Consider the following 20,164-nt stretch of genomic DNA (forward strand, 5'->3'; position numbering starts at 1 on the left):
GATCTGTTTGCTCTCGTTTTCTTCGCTGTGCAGAAGCTTTTTAATTTGATCAGATCCTATTTATTTATTTTTGTTGTTGCTGTGATTGCCTTTGGGGTCTTCTTCATAAACTCTTTGCCTAAACCAATGTCTATAAGAGTTTTTCCAACATTTTCTTCTAGAATTCTTACAGTTTCATGCCTTACATTTAAGTTTGCTATCCACTATGAATGGATTTTTGTGAGAAGTGAAAGGTGTGGATCCGTTTCAGTCTTCTACATGTGGCTATCCAGTTTCCCAGCATCGTTTATTGAATAAGGATTCTTTTCCCCAGTGTATGTTTTTGTCTGCTTTGTCAAAGATTAGATGGCTATATGAAGATGGTTTTATATCTGGGTTCTCAGTTCTGTTCCATTGGCCTAAGTCTCTGTTCTTGTGCCAGTCCCATGCTGTTTTAGTTATTATAGCCTTGTAGTATAGCTTGAAGTCTCTTAAATTGATGCCTCCCAATGTGTTCTCTTTGCTTATGATTGCTTTTGCTATATGGAGTCTTCACTGGTTCCATATGAAGCATAGAATTATTTTTTCTGTATCTGTGAAAAATCATGTAGGTATGTTAATAGGGATTGCAATGAATCTGTAGATCACTTTGGGTAGTATAGACATTTTAACAATGTTGATTCTGCTGACCCATGAGCATGGTATGGTTTTCCATCTGTTTATGTCCTCTGCTATCTCCTTCCTCAGTGTTTTGTAGTTCACCCTGCAGAGGTTTTTTACCTCCTTAGTTAAATATATTCCTAGGTATTTTACTTTTTTTGTTGCTATTGTGAAGGGTACTATGTCTTTGATTTGGTTCTCAGTTCGACTATTGATGGCATATAGGAATGCTACTGATTTCTGTACATTGATTTTGTAACCTGAGATTTTGCTGAATTTGTTTATCAATTCCAGTAGAAGGGTTTCTTTTCTTTTTCTTTTTTTTTTTTTTTTATTTTAGCACTTTGAATACATCAAATTCTGTCCTGGCCTGTAAGGTTTCTGCTGAGAAGTCTGCTGTTAGTTTGATGGGGTTTCTTTTATAAGAGAGTAAACAGTTTCTTCTTGCTGATTTTAGAATTCTGTCTTTGTTGACTTTTGTTGTTGACTTTTGACAGTTTGACTGTAAATGTGCTATGAAGAAGACATTTTTGAATTGTATCCAGTGGGTATTTCTGAGCCTCTTGTATCTGAGTATCTAAATCTTCTGGTAGACTTGGAAAGTTTTCATCTATATATTATTTTACTAATAGGTCTTCTAACCCATTTTTTTTCTCTTCCTCTTCTGAGACACCAAAAATTTTAATATGTGGTTGCTTTATTGTATCTCCAATGTCACATAGGCTTATTCCTTTCTATTCTTTTTTATTTTGTCTGACTGGATTATTTTAAAACACCTGTTTTCAAGTTTTGAAATTCTTTCTTCTGCTTGGTTTAGTTTATCGTTGAAGTTTTTCAAGTGTATTTTTTATTTCTTTCAAGGAATTCTTCAATTCTGGAATTGCTGTTTATTTTTTTTTATGATATCTCAGTGGTACATTTCTCATTCATATCTTGAATTGTCTTTCTTATTTATTTGTATTATTTTTCAGTATTTTCTTATATCTCATTAAACTTTGGTATCAACATTTTGAATTTTTTCCAGGATTTCATAAATTGCTTTTTGATTGGGATCTGTTGCTGAAGGATTATTTTTCCTTTGGAGGTATCACATTTCCTTGTTTCTTAATGTTTCCTGTATCCTTATATTAATATCTGTGCATCCAATGTAATAGTCTCTTCTTCTAATATTTTGAATTTGCTTTCATAGGAGAGGACTTTTTCCTGAAGAGGCATCTATGGTGTTGGTTGAATAGGGCTTTAATCCTGGATGTTTTCAGTAGTATAGTTTCTGTATGATTTCTTCAGCTATAAACAGTAGCAGTGGTGTCTGTGATTTCCATGGTAGCTTAGGATGCTGTTGTTAGTGGAGGCTATGCTGAAGTTTTGGTGGAGTCTGGATCCAGGTGGACCAGTCTTCAGAACCAAATGGTAGCAGTGGTGAGCTGAATGCACCTTTCCTTGGGCCTAAGGGGGTGGCATACACTGCCAATAGTGTTAGTGGGTTCAGGCAGGCTGATTCTTGGGCATGTAAGCTGGCTTTCTTGGGTGCTAGGAATGGCAACAGTGGGCTGGGTGTTCTAGAGCCCCTGAACAGTGTGTGTGATCCAGGCAATGGCAGCAGCAGTGATGGGACAACCCTTTAGGATCTATATGATCTATGCTGGTATTGGCTGTGGCTGTAATGGGCTGAGCAGGATAGTCCCCACGTCCATAGGTAGCACATATGGTTGTGGTGGTAGTAGCAACAGTTGTGGTGGTAGTAGCAGGTTGGATGGGCCTGATCTCAGATGCTAGGAAGAGTGCTCAGGTGCCAACTGTCATAGAATGGGCTGAGCAATCCCCAGGCCCCTGGACAGTATGCTCTTGGGCACTGGGGTGGAAGGTCCAGACTGAGCAGACCTGTCCTTAAGCCCCTTGTGGTGCATGCAGGTGCTGGCTGTCACAGGGACTGAGTGATCCTCAGGCATCCAGCAGAATGCTCATGTGAGGGCAGCAGCAGCTATCCTTCAGTCCAGCTATAGGGGAGGGCAGGGTTGCTTTCAGTAGAAATAGCCATAGGCAGATGGCTGGGGGCATGGGCTTCACTTGCACCCAATTCCCCCTGCAGTCCACAGTAGTGGGCTCCAGGCAGTGGAATTTGTCCTTGGGGCATGTGAATACCCTGTTGCTAGGGAGGCAGGTTCACTGTCAGTGCCTCCTGTATTGGCCCTGATGTCAGCTGGTGTGGGCAGGGAATGTCAATGTGGAGATGCAGGAGCTTCTAGGCCTCGGGGCAGGATGCAGTCAGATGGAGGCTGGGCTCTCAAAATGGTGGTGCCCTGTTGCAGTTGCTTAGAACTCAGATTTGTGGGACTCGGCATGTGCTCTCTCTTGGGAATGATGCCTTTGTGTGGTCTCTAGGCAGCTTGCTATGTTAGGCTTGGGGCCTGTGAGGGTCAAGGGCTCTCCTGTAGCTAGGATTATAGGTGACCACAGTGGGAATGTGGCCCTCTGGAGTCTCTCACTTACTCTTTCCCCATATTAGAGAGCCTCTCTAAGGTCCCAGCTGATCTCAGCTGAGCAGGCTGCCTTAATTCCCTCTTCTTCCTTGCTTTCGGTGCTTCCTATCACTTCTCTGTTGAATTCAAGTGTTCTCTCCTGGATGATCTATTTGAAGTGTGATCATCTACTTGCTATTTTGGTTCCTCTCTATGGAAGAGAAAAGTACTGGATGTGTCTAGGAAGTCATCTTAAAGTCTCTCCCTCAAACTTAAAAGTATTTAAAATTCTATTAGGACTTATCATTTTAGTTATTATAATTAAAATGGGCCAATACAATAACTAAATGTTTCTGATCTCAGACCCCAGGAGGAGTGCTCAAATTCCAGCAGTGGTGGACTGGGCCCCTGGATCGTGTGCCCTCGGACAATGGGGACCTGGGCCTGGGCTGGGTGACATGTTCTTAAACCCCCTAGTGGTGCAATGAAGCCTTCATTTCACTGTGTGCGTGTGCATGTGTGTATGTTTGAGTGTATACTTGTTTATATTTGAATAGTTTTGTGTGATAAATACCTAAAACTGGAATTTATCATACAAAGGGAAAGCACATTTAAAATTAAATTAGAATGGATAACTTGCCTTCAAATGTATCTCATTAATTTACACTCCACAAGAAGTGAAAGATTACCTATTTTCCATCAATCTCAACAGCATTGTCTATCATCAACCATTTAAATGTTTGCTGATCAGAAATATATGATAAATACTCTTATTCAATTCTCAAATTCTTTATCAGTAGAGAGGTTGAACACTTTATATCTGTTAAACATTGGTGCATTCATCTGTGAGTTACCTACCTCTTTTGCCAATGGGGAGAAATTAATATTTTTCTTATTAATTTTTAAGTATTTATTAATGTTCTTAAACTTTTGTCAGGAATTATAGTTTTTAAGTTTATATCTTTTTTAACATAAATTTTTCTTTGGTTAAATTTTTCAGTCTTTTAATGCTTCTGATCATCACATTATGCTTTTATTTATTTATTTATTTTCAAAGCCAGTCCAATTTAGCAGCTGGGGGTTGTATACCAACTTTAGTGACACTAATGTTAATAAGTTCTGATAACATATTACCATCAGACCAGCACATTATGTTTGTATAATAAATTATTTTTTAAGTTACCCAAACTTGACTACTTTTTCCTTTCCCTGTTTTGATCAATTTGACTCATATTTCAAGGCCTTAATAAAAATCACTTTCTCTGTAATATATTGCCAGTCATTCTCAGGCATAATGAATCATTCCTTTTTTATGTGCCTTTAAAAAAATATATCCTTACTACTTTTCATAGATATATTAAGATTAGAGACTATGATTTATTCATCTGCATCACAAAGAACATAGCATATAGTAGGTATTAAATAATTGCTGTGGCTAGACATAGTATAAATGCTTGAAATTTTCTATGAATCTTGGATTATATAAGATGTAGAACATTATGCTAGGTGCTTTGGCCTAAGCCTTCCCAAATATAAATACACTACTTAGATATTGGTCATTTGATATGTAGAGCTTAAAACTTCTCTTATGTGTCTGGGACAGTGTAGTAAGGATTTACAAAAATGGATGGTTATAGATAAATATCACTGAATTTAGGAGGAAAAACTCAATTCAGCTTAAAAGGGTTTCCTTCAAAATACAGGGAGTAAACAGGTGCAAAAGTCTAAGTTTTGTAGTAATCATCAATCATTCTAGAAGAATAAAGTATTAAGTATCATTAAGAATACTTAAGAATACTATATCATTAAGAATAAAGTATTAAAGTATCATTATCTACCTTTTAAAGACATGACAGATATGCATACAGTTTATAAACAATACGAAGCTGATATATGAAGTAATATATTGGACAACAGAATCAAGGACTAACAAGGTTCTTAGAAATAGAAGAAAATGTTAAATTTTTGTAGACACTCCACCTTCATTTACTAACCCAATGAAGTTCATTTTTCAGTGACATTAAAATAATTCTAATTAAGACATACATTCGCTGCAATTCTGATTTTCTTTGTTAATCGGAGAAAATTTTTATTCCATTCAATGACTAGTTATTAGTATAAGAGATTGCACCAAAAAACAAAATTAGTAAAAATGGGATGAATTTCTCAATTTCAATATTTCTGTCCTTCATAGTCTGACATGTTTTTTCATGTCTTCAGATTCATATTTGTTACAAAGTGAAAGATTGTTTGGCTGAGATCCCAACTTAATAAAATATATTCAGGAGGAAAGTAATTTATGTGCAAACTTTGGGAACTATTCAGCTATTAACCTCTACACAGAAAAAAGAAACTATGCTACCAAGCAATGAAAAAAACGAGCCCCCGTTGCACCAGTTGCAGCAGCAGTTTAGAAGGACTAAGAATCGAAGAGGGTCCTACTTCTTATTTTCTAAACCAGAATACTAGTTATTAACGTCCTGAGCAAGCCTACCATCATTTCGCCACTCCTGTTGCTGAGAACTACTGTCATTTGGCCCCTTTTACGTGGTTTTCACACATGGACATACGTGAAGATGTTGAGACAGTCCTAAGGGAAGACCCAGAATTCATATAAAACTATAATTTATTAGGACTGTCTCAGGTTTTTACAAAGACAGGGCAGCCATAGACAGGCAAGGTTTTTTATTCACTTAAATTCATTCTCACTCTACTTTTATGTTCCTTTCAGTACAGTTTCTCCCAAGTGCCCTATTTTGTATGCCTCAATGGCAAAACCCTATTTCATTCTATTTTCTAGTTCTTTGTGAATCCCCTACTATGGGAACCTACTAGGTGCTCTCAAGCACTGGGCATGACAAAACACAGTCCCCGTCCCCTTTAGAGAGAGAAATATACCATAATAGTGTGTAATAAGTAATATAAAAAGATATGCCTAGGTTGCTTCAGAGGAATGGTCTCTAATTCAGACTGGTAAGGAAGAGTGATAAAGGAAAGGTTCCCGGAGAAAATAACACAAACTGGGTACTGAGGGACAGATAGGAACTGGCTAGAGAGAAGTAAATGGGAATGAGATTCTCAATGAGAAAATTTCCAAGAATATAAAGAAGTAAGAAATAGTATGGCACATTAAGAAACCATGTTTTGGTGTATTAAGATAATAATAATCATAAATGTAAATTAAAAAGCTTGTCATTCTCTATTTTAAACTTTATAACTTTTCCTCTACTTTTATGAGTCCAAGAGTCAGAATAGAAAGTCCCTGGAGAGAATACAAAAACATAGGTTTTCCTAGGCTGGTGATACCCATCAACTTTAGAGACAGTATTCTTATGTGAATTGGGGATGTCCTAACTTTTAAGTCATTGTCAAATCAGAATTTACACATATTTATGTTCAATTATAATACATTTCAAGGCCTTGAAGGACCTGCTCTTTGGAATAGTCTGATAGTTTCATTTTGTTAGCTCTAGGATAATTGAGAACTCTAACTGTATTGGAATGGAAGGTGCCAATGAAAAAATGTATTTTCCCTTATCAATTTATTTACTAAGCATGAGTGTATATGTAGGGTCACAACTTTCTATTTTAAATTGTTTCTTCTCCCCTTTCCCTAATTCATCTTCTCCTAATATTAACAAGTACAATCTATATATTAAAAAGTATATAGTGAAAATTCCATTAAAATCTCATATCAAATGAGTTAGGCAAGACATCTCTTCTAAATCATTCTCCTTAATCATGTCAGCAGACACTCCATAACACCCTATTCCCTTTCTAGATGTTCCCCCTATTTTTCTAGAAAATTTTAATAGAAAAAATAGAAGAATTTGTGTTGTGAATAAGTGATAAAGAAAACCCACTGGCATTATAGACTGCACAAAAACAGGAATTTTTATCTGAGCATCTCAGAAAAAAGTTTTAGTATCATTAACCCATTAAACTCCTTAGTTTTCCTGGGAAAGATGTGGCTCCTAACATCTTATCATTTTATAAATGAGAAATGGGGGGCTATGGTCATGAGTAACTCAGTAATAAAGCCAAGATAAGTTGTTTTATGTATTAGTTTTCTTCTTTCCTTTTACTCTATCATCAAGTACTTAAACCTCTGTGTGAAAATAGAATTATTTCCTCCTTCTTCATTACAGAAGTATCCTTCTTTAGCTTAGTCCCGTAGCACCAAGTTCTCTGGATAGAATTCAGATCTAGATTCTGTTTTTTTTCTCTAACTCTACCAGTTAGAAAACCCTGCCTGGGTTGGTATCATCCTCTCTAAGTAGAGACTGACATGAAGAACAATTCATACAAAAGATGTAAAGAATTATTTCCAATTTCCTCCTTTAGACTAGTGGAAAGATACACATTACAGAGAGTAGAGGCAAACCCAGAATCATAAACTACTCCTAATCTTCTCTTGGCTGACCATATTGACTCTCTCTTTCCATTCAGAGACAATTTTCCCTTTTACATGCCATTTACAAGACAAGTTTAACAGAGGTGTGGATGGTATGGCCCACAGATTAATAGGAAGCCCACGCCACTCACCCACATGGGGTCACTTAGGTCCGAGTCCTGCATGTGGATACAGTCCATGCTAATCTCAATCTTATTTGTTGCACCATTTTCTGATGGTTCATCCACAAAGTTCAAGTCAATGGGTTGAACTGAACATATAGGCCTAACATGAAGAAAAGAGGAAAAAAATGTGCGTTAGATATGGAAAAGGATTAAAACAGACTCATCCAGTTATCAACAATGAGCACTTTCTGCTTCAAAGTCGGCAAGGCTCATTGCTTGCTTGGAATCAGAAATCCTAGGTTTAAATCCTGGTTCAACTACTTATCAGATGTATAATGTCAAGCAGTTCAAATCTAACGCCTATTTCTTAAATGGGAATTATGACCTCTGGCCTCTTCAAAGAATTTCTGGGTAAAATGTAGGAAAAAAAAAATGTATCAGGGACAGAGTATTTTATACATTATCCCTTAGTGTCCCCAGTGCTCTGATATTCTCTTCACCTTCTCCTTAATTTATTCACTTATCCAAACATGTTTTTAATAAAGGAGTAATAATACTTTTCATTTGCAAGACATAAAAAAACTAACAAAATTTAGTGTTCTGTCTTCTCAGGGAGTACCTGCATTGTAACAGTGACTAAGTCTTCAAGCCAAACAAATGGACTATGAGTATTAGAGAGACATTGGGGAAGCTATTTTGGATTGTACAGGAGAGGCCTCCTAGACCCTCCAAAATTATATGACCTTGGAATAATAGTGATCTTTTGGTGTTAGAAACTGAACAAATTGCTACTGAATTCTCAACACAGAGATAACATTGGAAGCATTACATTTTCCTAACATTAACTAATTTTTATTAGTAAGCAATATTTGAGCCTTCAACATTTACCTATATAATAATTAAAGTACAACATTTCTCACTTGTTTGATACTTACTGTTCCAGAAAATCCCAGATATGCTGGAAAACCTCTGGGCTGAGGAATTCACTTGTCTGTGTGCTCTGAGACATGGTGGATCGGTAATAACTTTCTTTCCAAGAGAAATGAGCTGGGGTTTCTACGAAACTTAAAAGAACAAAAATGAAACTCGGATTATAGTTTCTGTATTTATGATATTAAAGCATACTCTAACAAGAAAACATCAAATAAATCTATAAAATCCTGCAGGTATATGTAGTACATCTTTATAAGTTGAAAAATTGGCATTTCTCTGGGCATGTCATGGATCTAACTTTGCCATAAAATCAAACAGACTTCAAATTCGAGACAATCACATCTTCTATCAAAGTTCTTATTTCCTAACTAATAATATTGTTATTATGCTTTATACTTCCACTATCCAACTTTTGCGTTCTGCAGATTTCAAAAAGAAAATAAACATTCCCTCATTAAGTCTGACAGCAAGTCTGACCTATCATTAAACCTGTTTTATAACAAGTATCAACTGATTATCTGCCCATTCTGCCTCCAGCAGGTAAGAAGTAGTATCAGAAAACAGAAATGAGCTCAGAGTACTTAAAGTTTACCCTCAGATTAATCACACCTCTCAAAACTACAATATTAGCATCACAATCAAAGACAATAAACTCAAAACTCTAAACCAAAATTTTTTGTTGTTTAATCACCCAGTACTTACCTTCATGTGTGTGAAGATGGCTCTTAATTGGAGTGTGGAATTCTACGTTAGACTAAGGAATGATCAAATATCTGAGTACTTTGCAAGTGAACACTATTTCTGTTTGCTTAATTTTGCTGCTGGGTCCTCAAGTTGGCCCTTACTTAAAAAGTCTTTTTTTCTTTTAAGAAATAGACACCCCCACATTCCGGATGGGTGTATAACTTGATGCTTCCCAGAAACTTACTTTAAAATTGAGTATCAAAAACTTAAAATGCACCCATAAATTGATCTGATAATTACACATCTGGAAATCAGTTCCAAGAAAATAGTAAGCATTGTGGACCCAAAATTCACATATAAGGATGTTCAACATCAGCTTTCTTGGATGATGCATTCTCTAAATCTGAATATGTTCTACAGAGAACATCTTAATATGTGATTCATTATGATAATTAGTGAGCTAACTTTAGGATAAAATTAGCTAAGCTCTTAATCATTATTGTTCATATTGTTAAATAAACAGTATACTAGGATAGTTAATCATCTTAAATGTTCAAATATGTGTTCTGGTCCTGAACTAGTTACACAATAGAAAATAATAGTAGTGGATTTACTGATGATGGTTCCCAAGCTACCTGTAACAGCACATTTATTTGTGCATATAAAACAAACATAGAGCAACTATTCTTTCCCAGGAAGCATAATGGGCACTGGAAATAAAAAGTGAATAATATTGTCTCAGTCTCTAAGATGTCATGGTATGGGAGGTAAGACAGGAAACAAACCTATAATAAATGTGGTAACAGTGTAGACATCACTATAAAAAACATGAAAATGAAATGTGTAATCTCATTTGAGGGGTCAAGGGATCAAGGAAAATATCTTAAATGATGAGAAGGAATTAGCCAGGTCAGGTGAGAGCTAATGGTTCAGAGATGGCACTCAATGGCAGCAGCATAAACAAAATACTAAAAATGTAAAATAATTTGTTGTATATGAAAAAATTCACAAGCAACTCTGTTTTAGTATGGTGTAAAAATTTGGGGCAGAGAATTCTGGGAGATGATACTGAGAAGAGAAGATGAAGAGAAGATGAAGAGAAGATTTAACATGCTATGTTAAAAAGCTTAAATACTTCAATACTGTGGTGAATACTAAAGGATATATTTTGTTAAATATTTTACACGAACTTTTAATTGTAAGATAATTGTAGATTCATATGCAATTGTAATAAATAATACAGAGAAATTCCATCCGCCCTCTATCCAGTTTCTCCCAATGGAAACCTCTTGTAAAACTATCATATAATATTAAAACAAGGATCTTAACATGGATAAAATCCATTGATCTTACTCATAAATCCTCAGTTTACTTGTATTCATTTGATTGTGAGTGTACATACATGTATTTAGTTTTATATTATTTTACCACTGTGTAAAGTAGCACATCCACCTTTACCATAAGTATTAAAGGATTTGAAGCATGAGATGAACACAGTCAGAGTATGTTTTATATTGATAAATCTGGACATTATGGGGTGGAAGGATTTACAACCTATCAGTTTATGAGTAAAAATGGTTATTTAGAAGGTTGTTACACCAGTTCAGGTAAGACAACAGGAGGGCAAAATCAGTGAAAATGGATAAGATGGGGACAAATTCAATTATTACTGAAAAGGTTAAATCAGATATGGATTATGTTACTAATAAAGGGAGAAATAAGAATCAAGGCTGACTTCAAGTTTCAAACTGGCTTGAACTGAGTGGATGATGATTTTACTAATTATATCAGTAAATACGGTGGGAAGATCTAGCTTGCAGAGGAAGGAGAGACAATGAAATTACATCTTAGCATGTTGAGTTTTTAGTACCTATGGGATATATAAAAAGTGAGGCTGACTATTGAATAAGCCTTAAACTCTGGGGGAAAAGATGGGCCAGAAGTTTAGAAGAAGAAGATGAGAACATCATAGGGTAAAAATGAATCCATGAGAATAGATACAATGATCTATGCAGAACAGGTGCAAAATGAGGAGAGGAAAGGCTCCATTTGGAAAATCTAGGAACTAACAGAACCTGAGTAATTTATGGTACCTTAGAAGCCAAGGTAAAACCATTTTTAAAATGATCAATAGCATCAAATTTCAGAAAAATACCTACCTAACCTGAAAAATACCTACTAGGTTTCACATGAGTTGGTCACTGGCAACTTGAACCTTAGGACTTTCTGTAGATTAATGAGAACACAAAGAAGATTTTAATGGTTTGAGTAGTAAATAAAGATGTAAAACAAATGCCCTTTTGTTATAGTTGGATTAGAAGAGCCTGAATTATATCTAAAGAGGTTAAGCATAAAGGAAGGAGCCAATGGAGAAAGTAAAACCCAAGGTCTTAGAAAGAAAGGGAATGGCATTGAGAAAGATTCCTAAAAAGGGCTTGTAGGAAAAGGCCAAGGCATAAGTAGAGAAGATGGCCTTGAACTGAAACCCCTTATCCTTTCATCCTAGGATGAAGTAAAAAAAAAAGGCAAAATTAAATACAAATGTAAATATTTTCATAGAAGATAAACAGAAGTCATAGCTGATAACTTCAATTTTCTTGATGAATCAGGAGGAAAGCAAGGTCATCTGCTAAAAATGAGGGTGTCAGACATTAAGTGACTTGGAAGAAAAGAGTGAGGGATTAGAAATGTGGATGAGGTTAGGAAACATGAATTTGTCATGGCCTCAACTTGCACAGTTCTGTGATTCTCTCTATCCACCAGGGAAAGGGAGAGAAGAATAGACAAAAGTACTATTATTATTATTTCACTGGATACGTGGTGAGTGCAAGAGAATTAAGGAAACTATGAAGACTAGCTTGGGATACCTATTGGAGAGAGAAGAAGAGAAGCTAGGATACAGAAGGGAATGGAAGAATAAGAAAACTAAAAGTCACCATGAGGTCAAAGAGCAGATATATAGGGAATGAAGTCCCAAAGTTAAACTGGTGGAATGGAAGACTGGAATATCAGAATTTATAATGCACCCATAGTTGGAAGAACATCTGATAATCTAATATTTTTAAATTAAAAGGGTAATTTTTTTTTCTTTTTTGAAATTGGGGAAGACTTGGTTTATACACTGCCTAATAGTGAGTAGAAAGTAAAAATTAATAGATTTAATACTGAAGTGAAATTTATAAAGAATAATCTCATGATGTCACTTTGGAATATGTTTGATTTACATTAAAATTTTTCTTCTGATAAAACTGAAGTATAAGAAAGTGAGGGAAAATAAAAGTAAAAGTAATTTATAACCAGTGGAAAAAAAATGGAGGTAAGTGCATGAATTGTTCAAACCTCAAAATGCTAGTAAGCTCTCACACGAGTAGTCATGGACATGGACCCACAAGTACATCCCTGGCATCCAAAGACCTAAACACTGTGCTTCATAGACCAAAAGCCAGGTGAACACCAGACTGTAAACACAGCAACACAAAGCAGATTTTTAGCAGTAATGATATTCAGTGTGTGAGATTCAACATTTAAAAAAAAGTATAAGAATATTTAAGTTGTCAGAAATTTAGGTGTAGTTTCTAAAGAAATTGATAGTTAACATAATCTAGGTCTTAAACAATAAAGACCTGGGCAGATTCAAAAAAGAAAAAAAAAATGTTAGACTGAAGCACTATCACATTCCCTAATGCAGAAGAGAGAAAAATAGCATTGTTTCCTCAGTCATCATCTATTTCTATTTTTTTCTACTTATTTCCACATGAAAGTTCTGGTTTCTATCTGTACTTACTTTGCCATTCCTTTGTTTCACTTTTCCTCCTTCTGTCTCTAGAACTCCTAAAAGACATTTCCTGTATTTCTCATGCCACCACTAACCAGCTATGAAAGCTTGGACAAGCCTCCAACTCCTCAAACTGCAGCTTCCTTTAGTGTGACATAGAAATGAGAGCATCTCTGCCCTGCTGCCTTCCACATGCCTACCCAATCCTCACCGCTCTCTTCCCCAGAACATACTTCCTAGTCCCTCATTTTAACTTTCTCTTTTGAACTTCCTTGTCCTTTTGTTTCACCTCATCAATGCTAGTTTCTCCTACTCTGTTTGTATAACAATCTACCATAGATGATTTCAAGTAATTGAGGGCAAATCCCATATTTCTCATCTCCGTATTTCTTATAATTTTATAGCTCCTTGAGAATACAGTGGAACAACATAAGTTTTAGAATGGGGCAGACATGGTTCAAGTATCAGCTCTACTACCAGCATGTTGAGGTGGTAAGCCAAGTTACTTAATGTGTTTGAATTTCGGTTTTTTCATTTATACTTCCCTTAGGGGGTGATTGAGAGGCTCACTTAAAATATAGTGCTACACATTTTTTAGACAGCATCTGGCAGTCAATGTATTGGTCCTATTAGATCAAGTGCTGTGTTTTTATCCAGGAAATATTTGCTGAATTGAACTAATAATGTATTTAAATGGTCTGTTAAAGCTGGAAAAGTCACACAAAAGTAAAGGAATTGTATTAAACTTGTATTATGCCTCATTTCTCTCTGGTTCAAAGCAGCCTTGCTTCATCTGTGCCCTTGTACCAAAACAATGCCCCCTTCATCACTCAACTTTCTTCTAGATCACCTTTGTCTTAGATTTGCTATATTAAATAAAGCAAGTTTTCCTCTCTTAGGGCCCCAAACTTCAAGGAGGCTTTATTACTAAAGAGGGGGTAAAGTCTGGAATAGAACAATGGTTTTCAAATTTTGTTTCATGAAATTCTCACTTTCCGGGTGCTTCAGTGTGTTCACCACAGGTAAAGAAAGACCAATATTGCTGGGACTCCAGACACTCCTCCATCATACACCATGACATTCAGCATTTTCTTATATTTATGTATATTAGGGTTCTGAACAAGGCATCATTTAAAGAAAATGTTTGTTTCTTAAAAAAGAAAGAAAGAAAGAAAGAAAGAAAGAAAGAAAGAAAGAAAGAAAGAAAGAAAGAAAGAAAGAAAGAAAGAAAAGAAAGAAAAAGCAATGATCTAGGTTAGGGAATCTTCAAGACCTGTCCTTTGCAAACCCAGTATTAATTCTCATTCTCTAAATAAAAATGTGAAACATTATTAAGAGAAGAGGAGCAACAAGATCAGCTAGTGCTATAGGGCAGGAAGAGTAAAGCAAATCCTACCTATCTTCCAAGTCTTTACCTTTGGGTGAATCTCAGTATCAATTTACTCATGAAACAATCACTCTGTTTAAAGTTTTTTGTCAAACCAGTCACATTCAAGGATAGGAAGCCTGAAGTCATATTTTTTTTTCTTTCCAGCTTGTTTTTCTTGGATAAACTATCCTACACTGTATTAATTCAGAAAAAAATTTTACTCTCTGTAGAAGTGACCTGAAAACACCAGGGATATCTGCTTTTCCTGTTCTGCCCTAAAAGTAACCACTCCATTCTATTGTGCCTTTATTTTCTTTCAGTGCTCCTCAAAACTTCCAAATCTCTAAAATTTCAGAATGCAAAATCTTAGTTGTATAGATGTGTTTTAGCATTAATAGATCTTAAAGACCATCTATCTCAGTTTTTCTCATTTAACAAATGTAAAACCTGCACAGTAAAGGAAATAATTAAGAGAGTGAATAGATAACTTGCAGAATGGGAGAAAATATTTGCAAACTATACACCCGACAAAGGACAAATATCCAGAATTTACAAAGAACTCATACCAGCAAGGAAAAAAACCCAAACAATCCCATTAAAAAGAGAGAAAAAGACATGAACAGAAAATTTTCAAGAGAAGATAAATGGCCACAAACACATGAAAAATTGTTCAACATCACTAATCATCAGGGAAATGCAAATTAAAACACAATGGGATCCAGCAATCCCACTCCTGGGTATCTACCCAAAGGAAAATAAGTCATTTTATCAAAGACACCTGCACCCAAATGTTTATTGCAGTGCAATCCATAATTGCAAAGATGTGGAACCAATTTAAGTGCGTATCAATTCGAGAGTAAAGAAAATGTAATATATGTATGCCATGGAGTACTATTCAGCCACAAAAAAGAATGAAATAATGTTGTTTGCAGCAACTTGGATGACACTGGAGACTATTATCCTAAGTGAAGTATCCCAGGAATGAAAAACCAAACACCATATATTCTCACTAACAAGTGGGAGCTAAATGATGGGTACACATGAGTACAAAGAGATATATGGGACACGGGAAACCAAAGAGGGGGAGGTGTGGGATAAAAACTTAATATTGGGTACAATGAACCCTAGTCAAACCACAAGCCTTGACTTAAGCATTATGCAAGGTATCTATATAGCAAAACATTTGTACCCCACTCATATATTGAAATTTAAAAAAAGCAGAAGAGGGGAAAAAAAAAGACTGCTTTACCCCAGCTATGTTGCATAAACTGACTGTGATCACACTGCCACTCACATCCGCATTGGAAGATGAGGCCATGGGTAAGTCCAAACCTTTGAGGACCTCATAGAATATCAATGCCGACTGTGCCCTAGGAGGCTATATAGTCTTGTTCTCTCATTTCATAGGGAAACTGAGGCCCAGACATGAAGAACTTATCCTAGATCCATTGTCTTGCTGGTGTTTTGGCTAATAAAAATGGACCATTAAATTTTCTAGAATTTTCCAAGCCAGTTAGTTGTTAAGCAGTTATTATTATCATTATAAAATAATAAACTTAAAACTAAATTGTATTAAAAACCAAAGATAATAAATACCCAAATCTCATCTCTTCCTAATTGCTACTGTTATCTATGCTTCTGAAAGCCATTTAAAAAATAATGTAGTTAAAATGCTCAGATTAAAAAAATAAATTAAAATTCCCTACAAATTAATTGTAACTACTCTCTAATAATATATTTCAATTAAAGGTTTATGTACAAATGATTCAATGATATATATATATACATATATATATGTATATATATATATATAAAGAGAGAGAGAGAATCTAGTATGTGAAATATGGGGATTTAATGATGAATAAGATGCATTAGCTTTTTAAAGTTTTTTATACCTTAGTGCTAGAAATAGAGCACTTTCAATATTTGTCTAATTTTTACATTTTCTCGTAATCTTTTGTGCTCTAACTCCTAACTTCCCTCTGGATTATAACCTTCTTAAGACATGAAAATCAATGTAAGACAATCATTTTAGTTTGTGTTCTACTTGCCTGGTAATGGCAGGAAAGGACTGCCATTGATTATGGAGAGATTTCACAGGGCCTGCTTTCCCAGTTTATACATGATGATCTTTAGGCTCAGAGAGGGTAAGGAAGTTGTTCAAGGTCACTCAGCTAGTAAATAATAAATCTAGGATTTAAATTTAAGATTGTACAACTTAAAAGCTCATGCTTTACTTAAATTATATATATGACTTCTAATTTTCATTCATCATAAAACTTGGGCTATATGAAATTTTCATAGGAGAATTTTTTTTTCCTGTGAAAGAACAAAATACTTATTAATTTTGACTAGTGACAACAGTTATCTTTTCCCCATGAGATGAGCACAAAATAGCATACTAAAACTAGTAAAGGTAGGTAAATGATATTTAAAGAATGCCTGGTCTTTCTGTAGATTCTCAATGCTGCCAGAATGAGTTGACTTTTAAATGTAAGAAAAGACAGCTGAGGTTACTATTGCTTAAGGAAACTTGAGCACTCAAACACTCTAGGAGTGTCCTCACCCCTTAGATAAAAGTGGTCCAATACTCTGAACATGACTTCTCCCTCTTCTATTCATCCATCCAATTTATTCTTCCATCAAATTACTGCTTAAGCCTTAATTATCAACCTCTCTAAATCTTCTGCAAGATGAGTCTTCTAGTTAGCTTCAGAAGCATTCCACATTACACAATTCCTTTTACATTTTTAGTTCAGAAAAACTTCCCATACTTTGGGTTTGCTCTGCTGTTATTATAGCCATTATTATTAATAATCATCATACATAGTTTTAAGGATGCCAAAGAATGCCTTGATGCCTTTTAGTATCTTGTCTTTTTATTGCACTGAACATGCCCAAGGGCCCTGGAAACTAAATTTATTCATATGCTTAAGATAAATCCACCTCCCAGAAGTAACTCACATACTCAAAATCAGGTCTGTTAACATATTTTCTTCCTTAGATGGAAATCTTTCCAACTTCATGTTAAAAAATGACCAGTTTGTTCCTTCTCTCTCTCAACTCATTTCAACTCAAATCCATATGTCAGCTTCACTCACAGAAAACAAAAGTTAAAAGGATAAAATACATTTAGAGCATACCTTATGCCTATTTTAATTTGCCACAATTTAAACAACAAAGTATCATAACCAATGAATTTCTTTTCATATATTACTGAAATGATAAATTCTTAAGAAAATCTCTTGTATAAACATCCATTTCTCCGCCATTGTACCATATCCCATAGTTGACTTCCTTCTCATTTTCAGAACACTTTTTGCTTCTGACTATGACTTGTCTTAAGACTTTATTGCCCACAACTTGCTCTGCCATGTCCCTTTACTGTGCACCCAACTCTAAATTTCTCCCATTAAAATGCTATACATCTAGCATCAACTTAGAAGTCACTAAGTCTAAGGAAGTGTCCTTTTCCTCTCTCAAGCACCAAATCCCCTAAGTCATATTTTGTGCCTTGCTCTCTATCCTAACCAATTTCTGCCTTAGAGGTAATGATTTCTCTGACTATAGCCCCCTTCTTTCACACTCCTCATCCCACTAAATCTTATTCCTGCTTGTGTGTATCAGCATTCTCTCCTAACCTATACACCTATGTGTTGATCAGCCTTCCCCAAATAGCCTTTCCATTAGGTTCCTCCTTCACTGATTGAGAATTTACAATCATTAACTCTGTGCCCTGGAAAAAATCTAATCACATCTTAACCCCTCATTCCTTTGGGCAAATCCTCCTTCTAAATGATTCAGCCAGCTGTATCCTACAGGTTGCTGGTTTTCATCCTTGAGCCTTTTCAATTTGTGATGTTTTATAATCCACCATCTTCCCCTAAGTCATATTCTTTGCATTTGCTAATACTCAGCTCAAAACTTAGCTCACCTAGAAAGGATACAATATTTGTGTGTGTGTTTTTGTTTGTGTTTAATTCCTCAATTTGGCAGACTTTAAGTAATCTTATCCTTAGTTAATTCCCTTGTAATTTACTCAAGTTGAAATGGTGTTTCTATTATGTCTATACAGAACTCTTGCCCCGGTTAACAGGTAAGAAACTGGAAGTAAAAGTCCATATTATTATTTTCCTGGTCTGTTATAGCAGTGGTCCCCAACCTTTTTGGCACCAGGGACTGGTTGGGGGTAGAGGTGGGAGTGGGAGGGAAGGCAGAGGTCAGGCAGTGATGCCCGGCCTGGTTCCTAACAGGCCAGAAACCAGTACTGGCCACAGCCTGCTGGGTTGGGAACTGCAGCTTCATAGGACAGGGCTATCGAATGAATAAGTTGGAAAGGACATTATTTCTTATCACCTCTACTTCTTTTTTTTTTTTTTTTTTTTATATAAATGAGGATTCACAGGGATTTTACTCATATCCCACAGGAATTCCACAAGTCTCTAGTGCTAGAACCCAGGCATCCTGGATCCTTATGCAGTGCTCTGCAGAAATAAAGTGTACATTTGGCACTGTTACAAACTGAGCTCTCTCTAAATCCATGAACATAGAACAGGTTCTCAAACTTCACTATTCCATAATAAATTAATCAGTTATTATTCATACCCATTTCAATCTAGAATCTGGTATCTGGTAGAAGATAATAAGAGATACTTGAGTTCATCTTATTTATGATGTCATTTTAACATTATAGCATGCAAATATTGTCACATGCATGCTTACCTATGGGGCACTTACTGACAAACCAGCCCCCAGTTAGAATTTAGGAGACATTTGAATAAATGTAATCACCATGACATCAAGTTTGGGATATGCTATGGTTTTGCATAACTATGAAGACCTGATGGAAAATTCATGCAACATCCAAGACTCAGATTTATGAATATGGAGGTTTTGTTTTTCCTTGTGCCAGAGTCTCACTCTGTTGCTCAGGCTAGAGTGCTGTGGCATCAGCCTCACTCACAGAAATCTCAAACTCTTGGGCTCAAATGATCCTCCTGCCTCAGCTTCCCAAAGAACTGGGACTACAGGAGTGCACTACCATGCCTGGTTATTTTTTATATATATATTTTTAGTAGAGATGGGGTCTTGGTCTTGTTCAAGCTGGTCTCGAACTCCTGAGCTCAAGCAATCCTCCCACCTCAGCCTTCCAGAGTGCTAGGATTACAGGTGTGAGCCACCATGCCTGACTGAGCATAGAGTTTTAGGACTGTGGGGAAATAAAAATCTGCAGAGGAACTTTCTTATGATTGAAGAATGTGTTAGGTTGAATTTATGCAAAAAAGAAACTTAAGAAAATGGAGAAAAATAAAAAGAAGACCTTCTTGGAGAAAATTATAAGATCTAAGAGAAGTACTATAACAGTCACTTAGTCCAATATCTTAAATTATCATTGAGAGTGATTTTGGAACCTTCACTGAGATAGATGTCACTACCGCATAAGGCTGCCTTTTCTTTGTCAGATAAGTTAGAATGCTGAATGAGTTGATTAGTAATTCAGGAAATGTCAACTACCCTAAAACCTCCAGAAACCGGGCTGATTCATTTAGAAAATAATCTAATTGCAGTGGCCTTCAACCATTTCTCAATACTAGAACTTATTTTGGGAATCTGATTATAGCTTTGAACTATCTCACGGAACAAAAATTAAAAATATACATACTAACAAACACATAAATGACTATGTTTGATTTTCAAAGATTTTATAGACCCCCCCCCCAACACTCCCAACCCAAGTCCCATAGCTGAAAGCCTAGTTAAGAATCAGCAGTGTCATCTTTCACCTAG

The 20,164-nt window shown here is 35.7% G+C and overlaps 1 protein-coding gene across 4 annotated transcripts in view; it reads right to left on the reverse strand.

Moving 5' to 3' along the window:
• The window catches only part of TP63 (tumor protein p63), a 208,829-nt gene that overhangs the window by 128,529 nt on the left and 60,136 nt on the right, over nucleotides 1-20,164 (reverse strand). For all 4 annotated transcript variants that reach the window (XM_012745184.3, XM_012745183.2, XM_012745180.3 and 1 more), the window contains exons 2-3: nucleotides 8,552-8,680; nucleotides 7,644-7,776 (exon numbers count right to left, since the gene is read on the reverse strand). In XM_012745184.3, the coding sequence (XP_012600638.1) occupies nucleotides 7,644-7,776; nucleotides 8,552-8,680 (262 nt within the window). The remainder of the gene's footprint in view (nucleotides 1-7,643; nucleotides 7,777-8,551; nucleotides 8,681-20,164) is intronic.

The sequence above is a fragment of the Microcebus murinus genome, chromosome 1 (genome assembly GCF_040939455.1).
Source record: "Microcebus murinus isolate Inina chromosome 1, M.murinus_Inina_mat1.0, whole genome shotgun sequence".
In the NCBI taxonomy this organism is placed as follows: Eukaryota; Metazoa; Chordata; class Mammalia; order Primates; family Cheirogaleidae; genus Microcebus; species Microcebus murinus.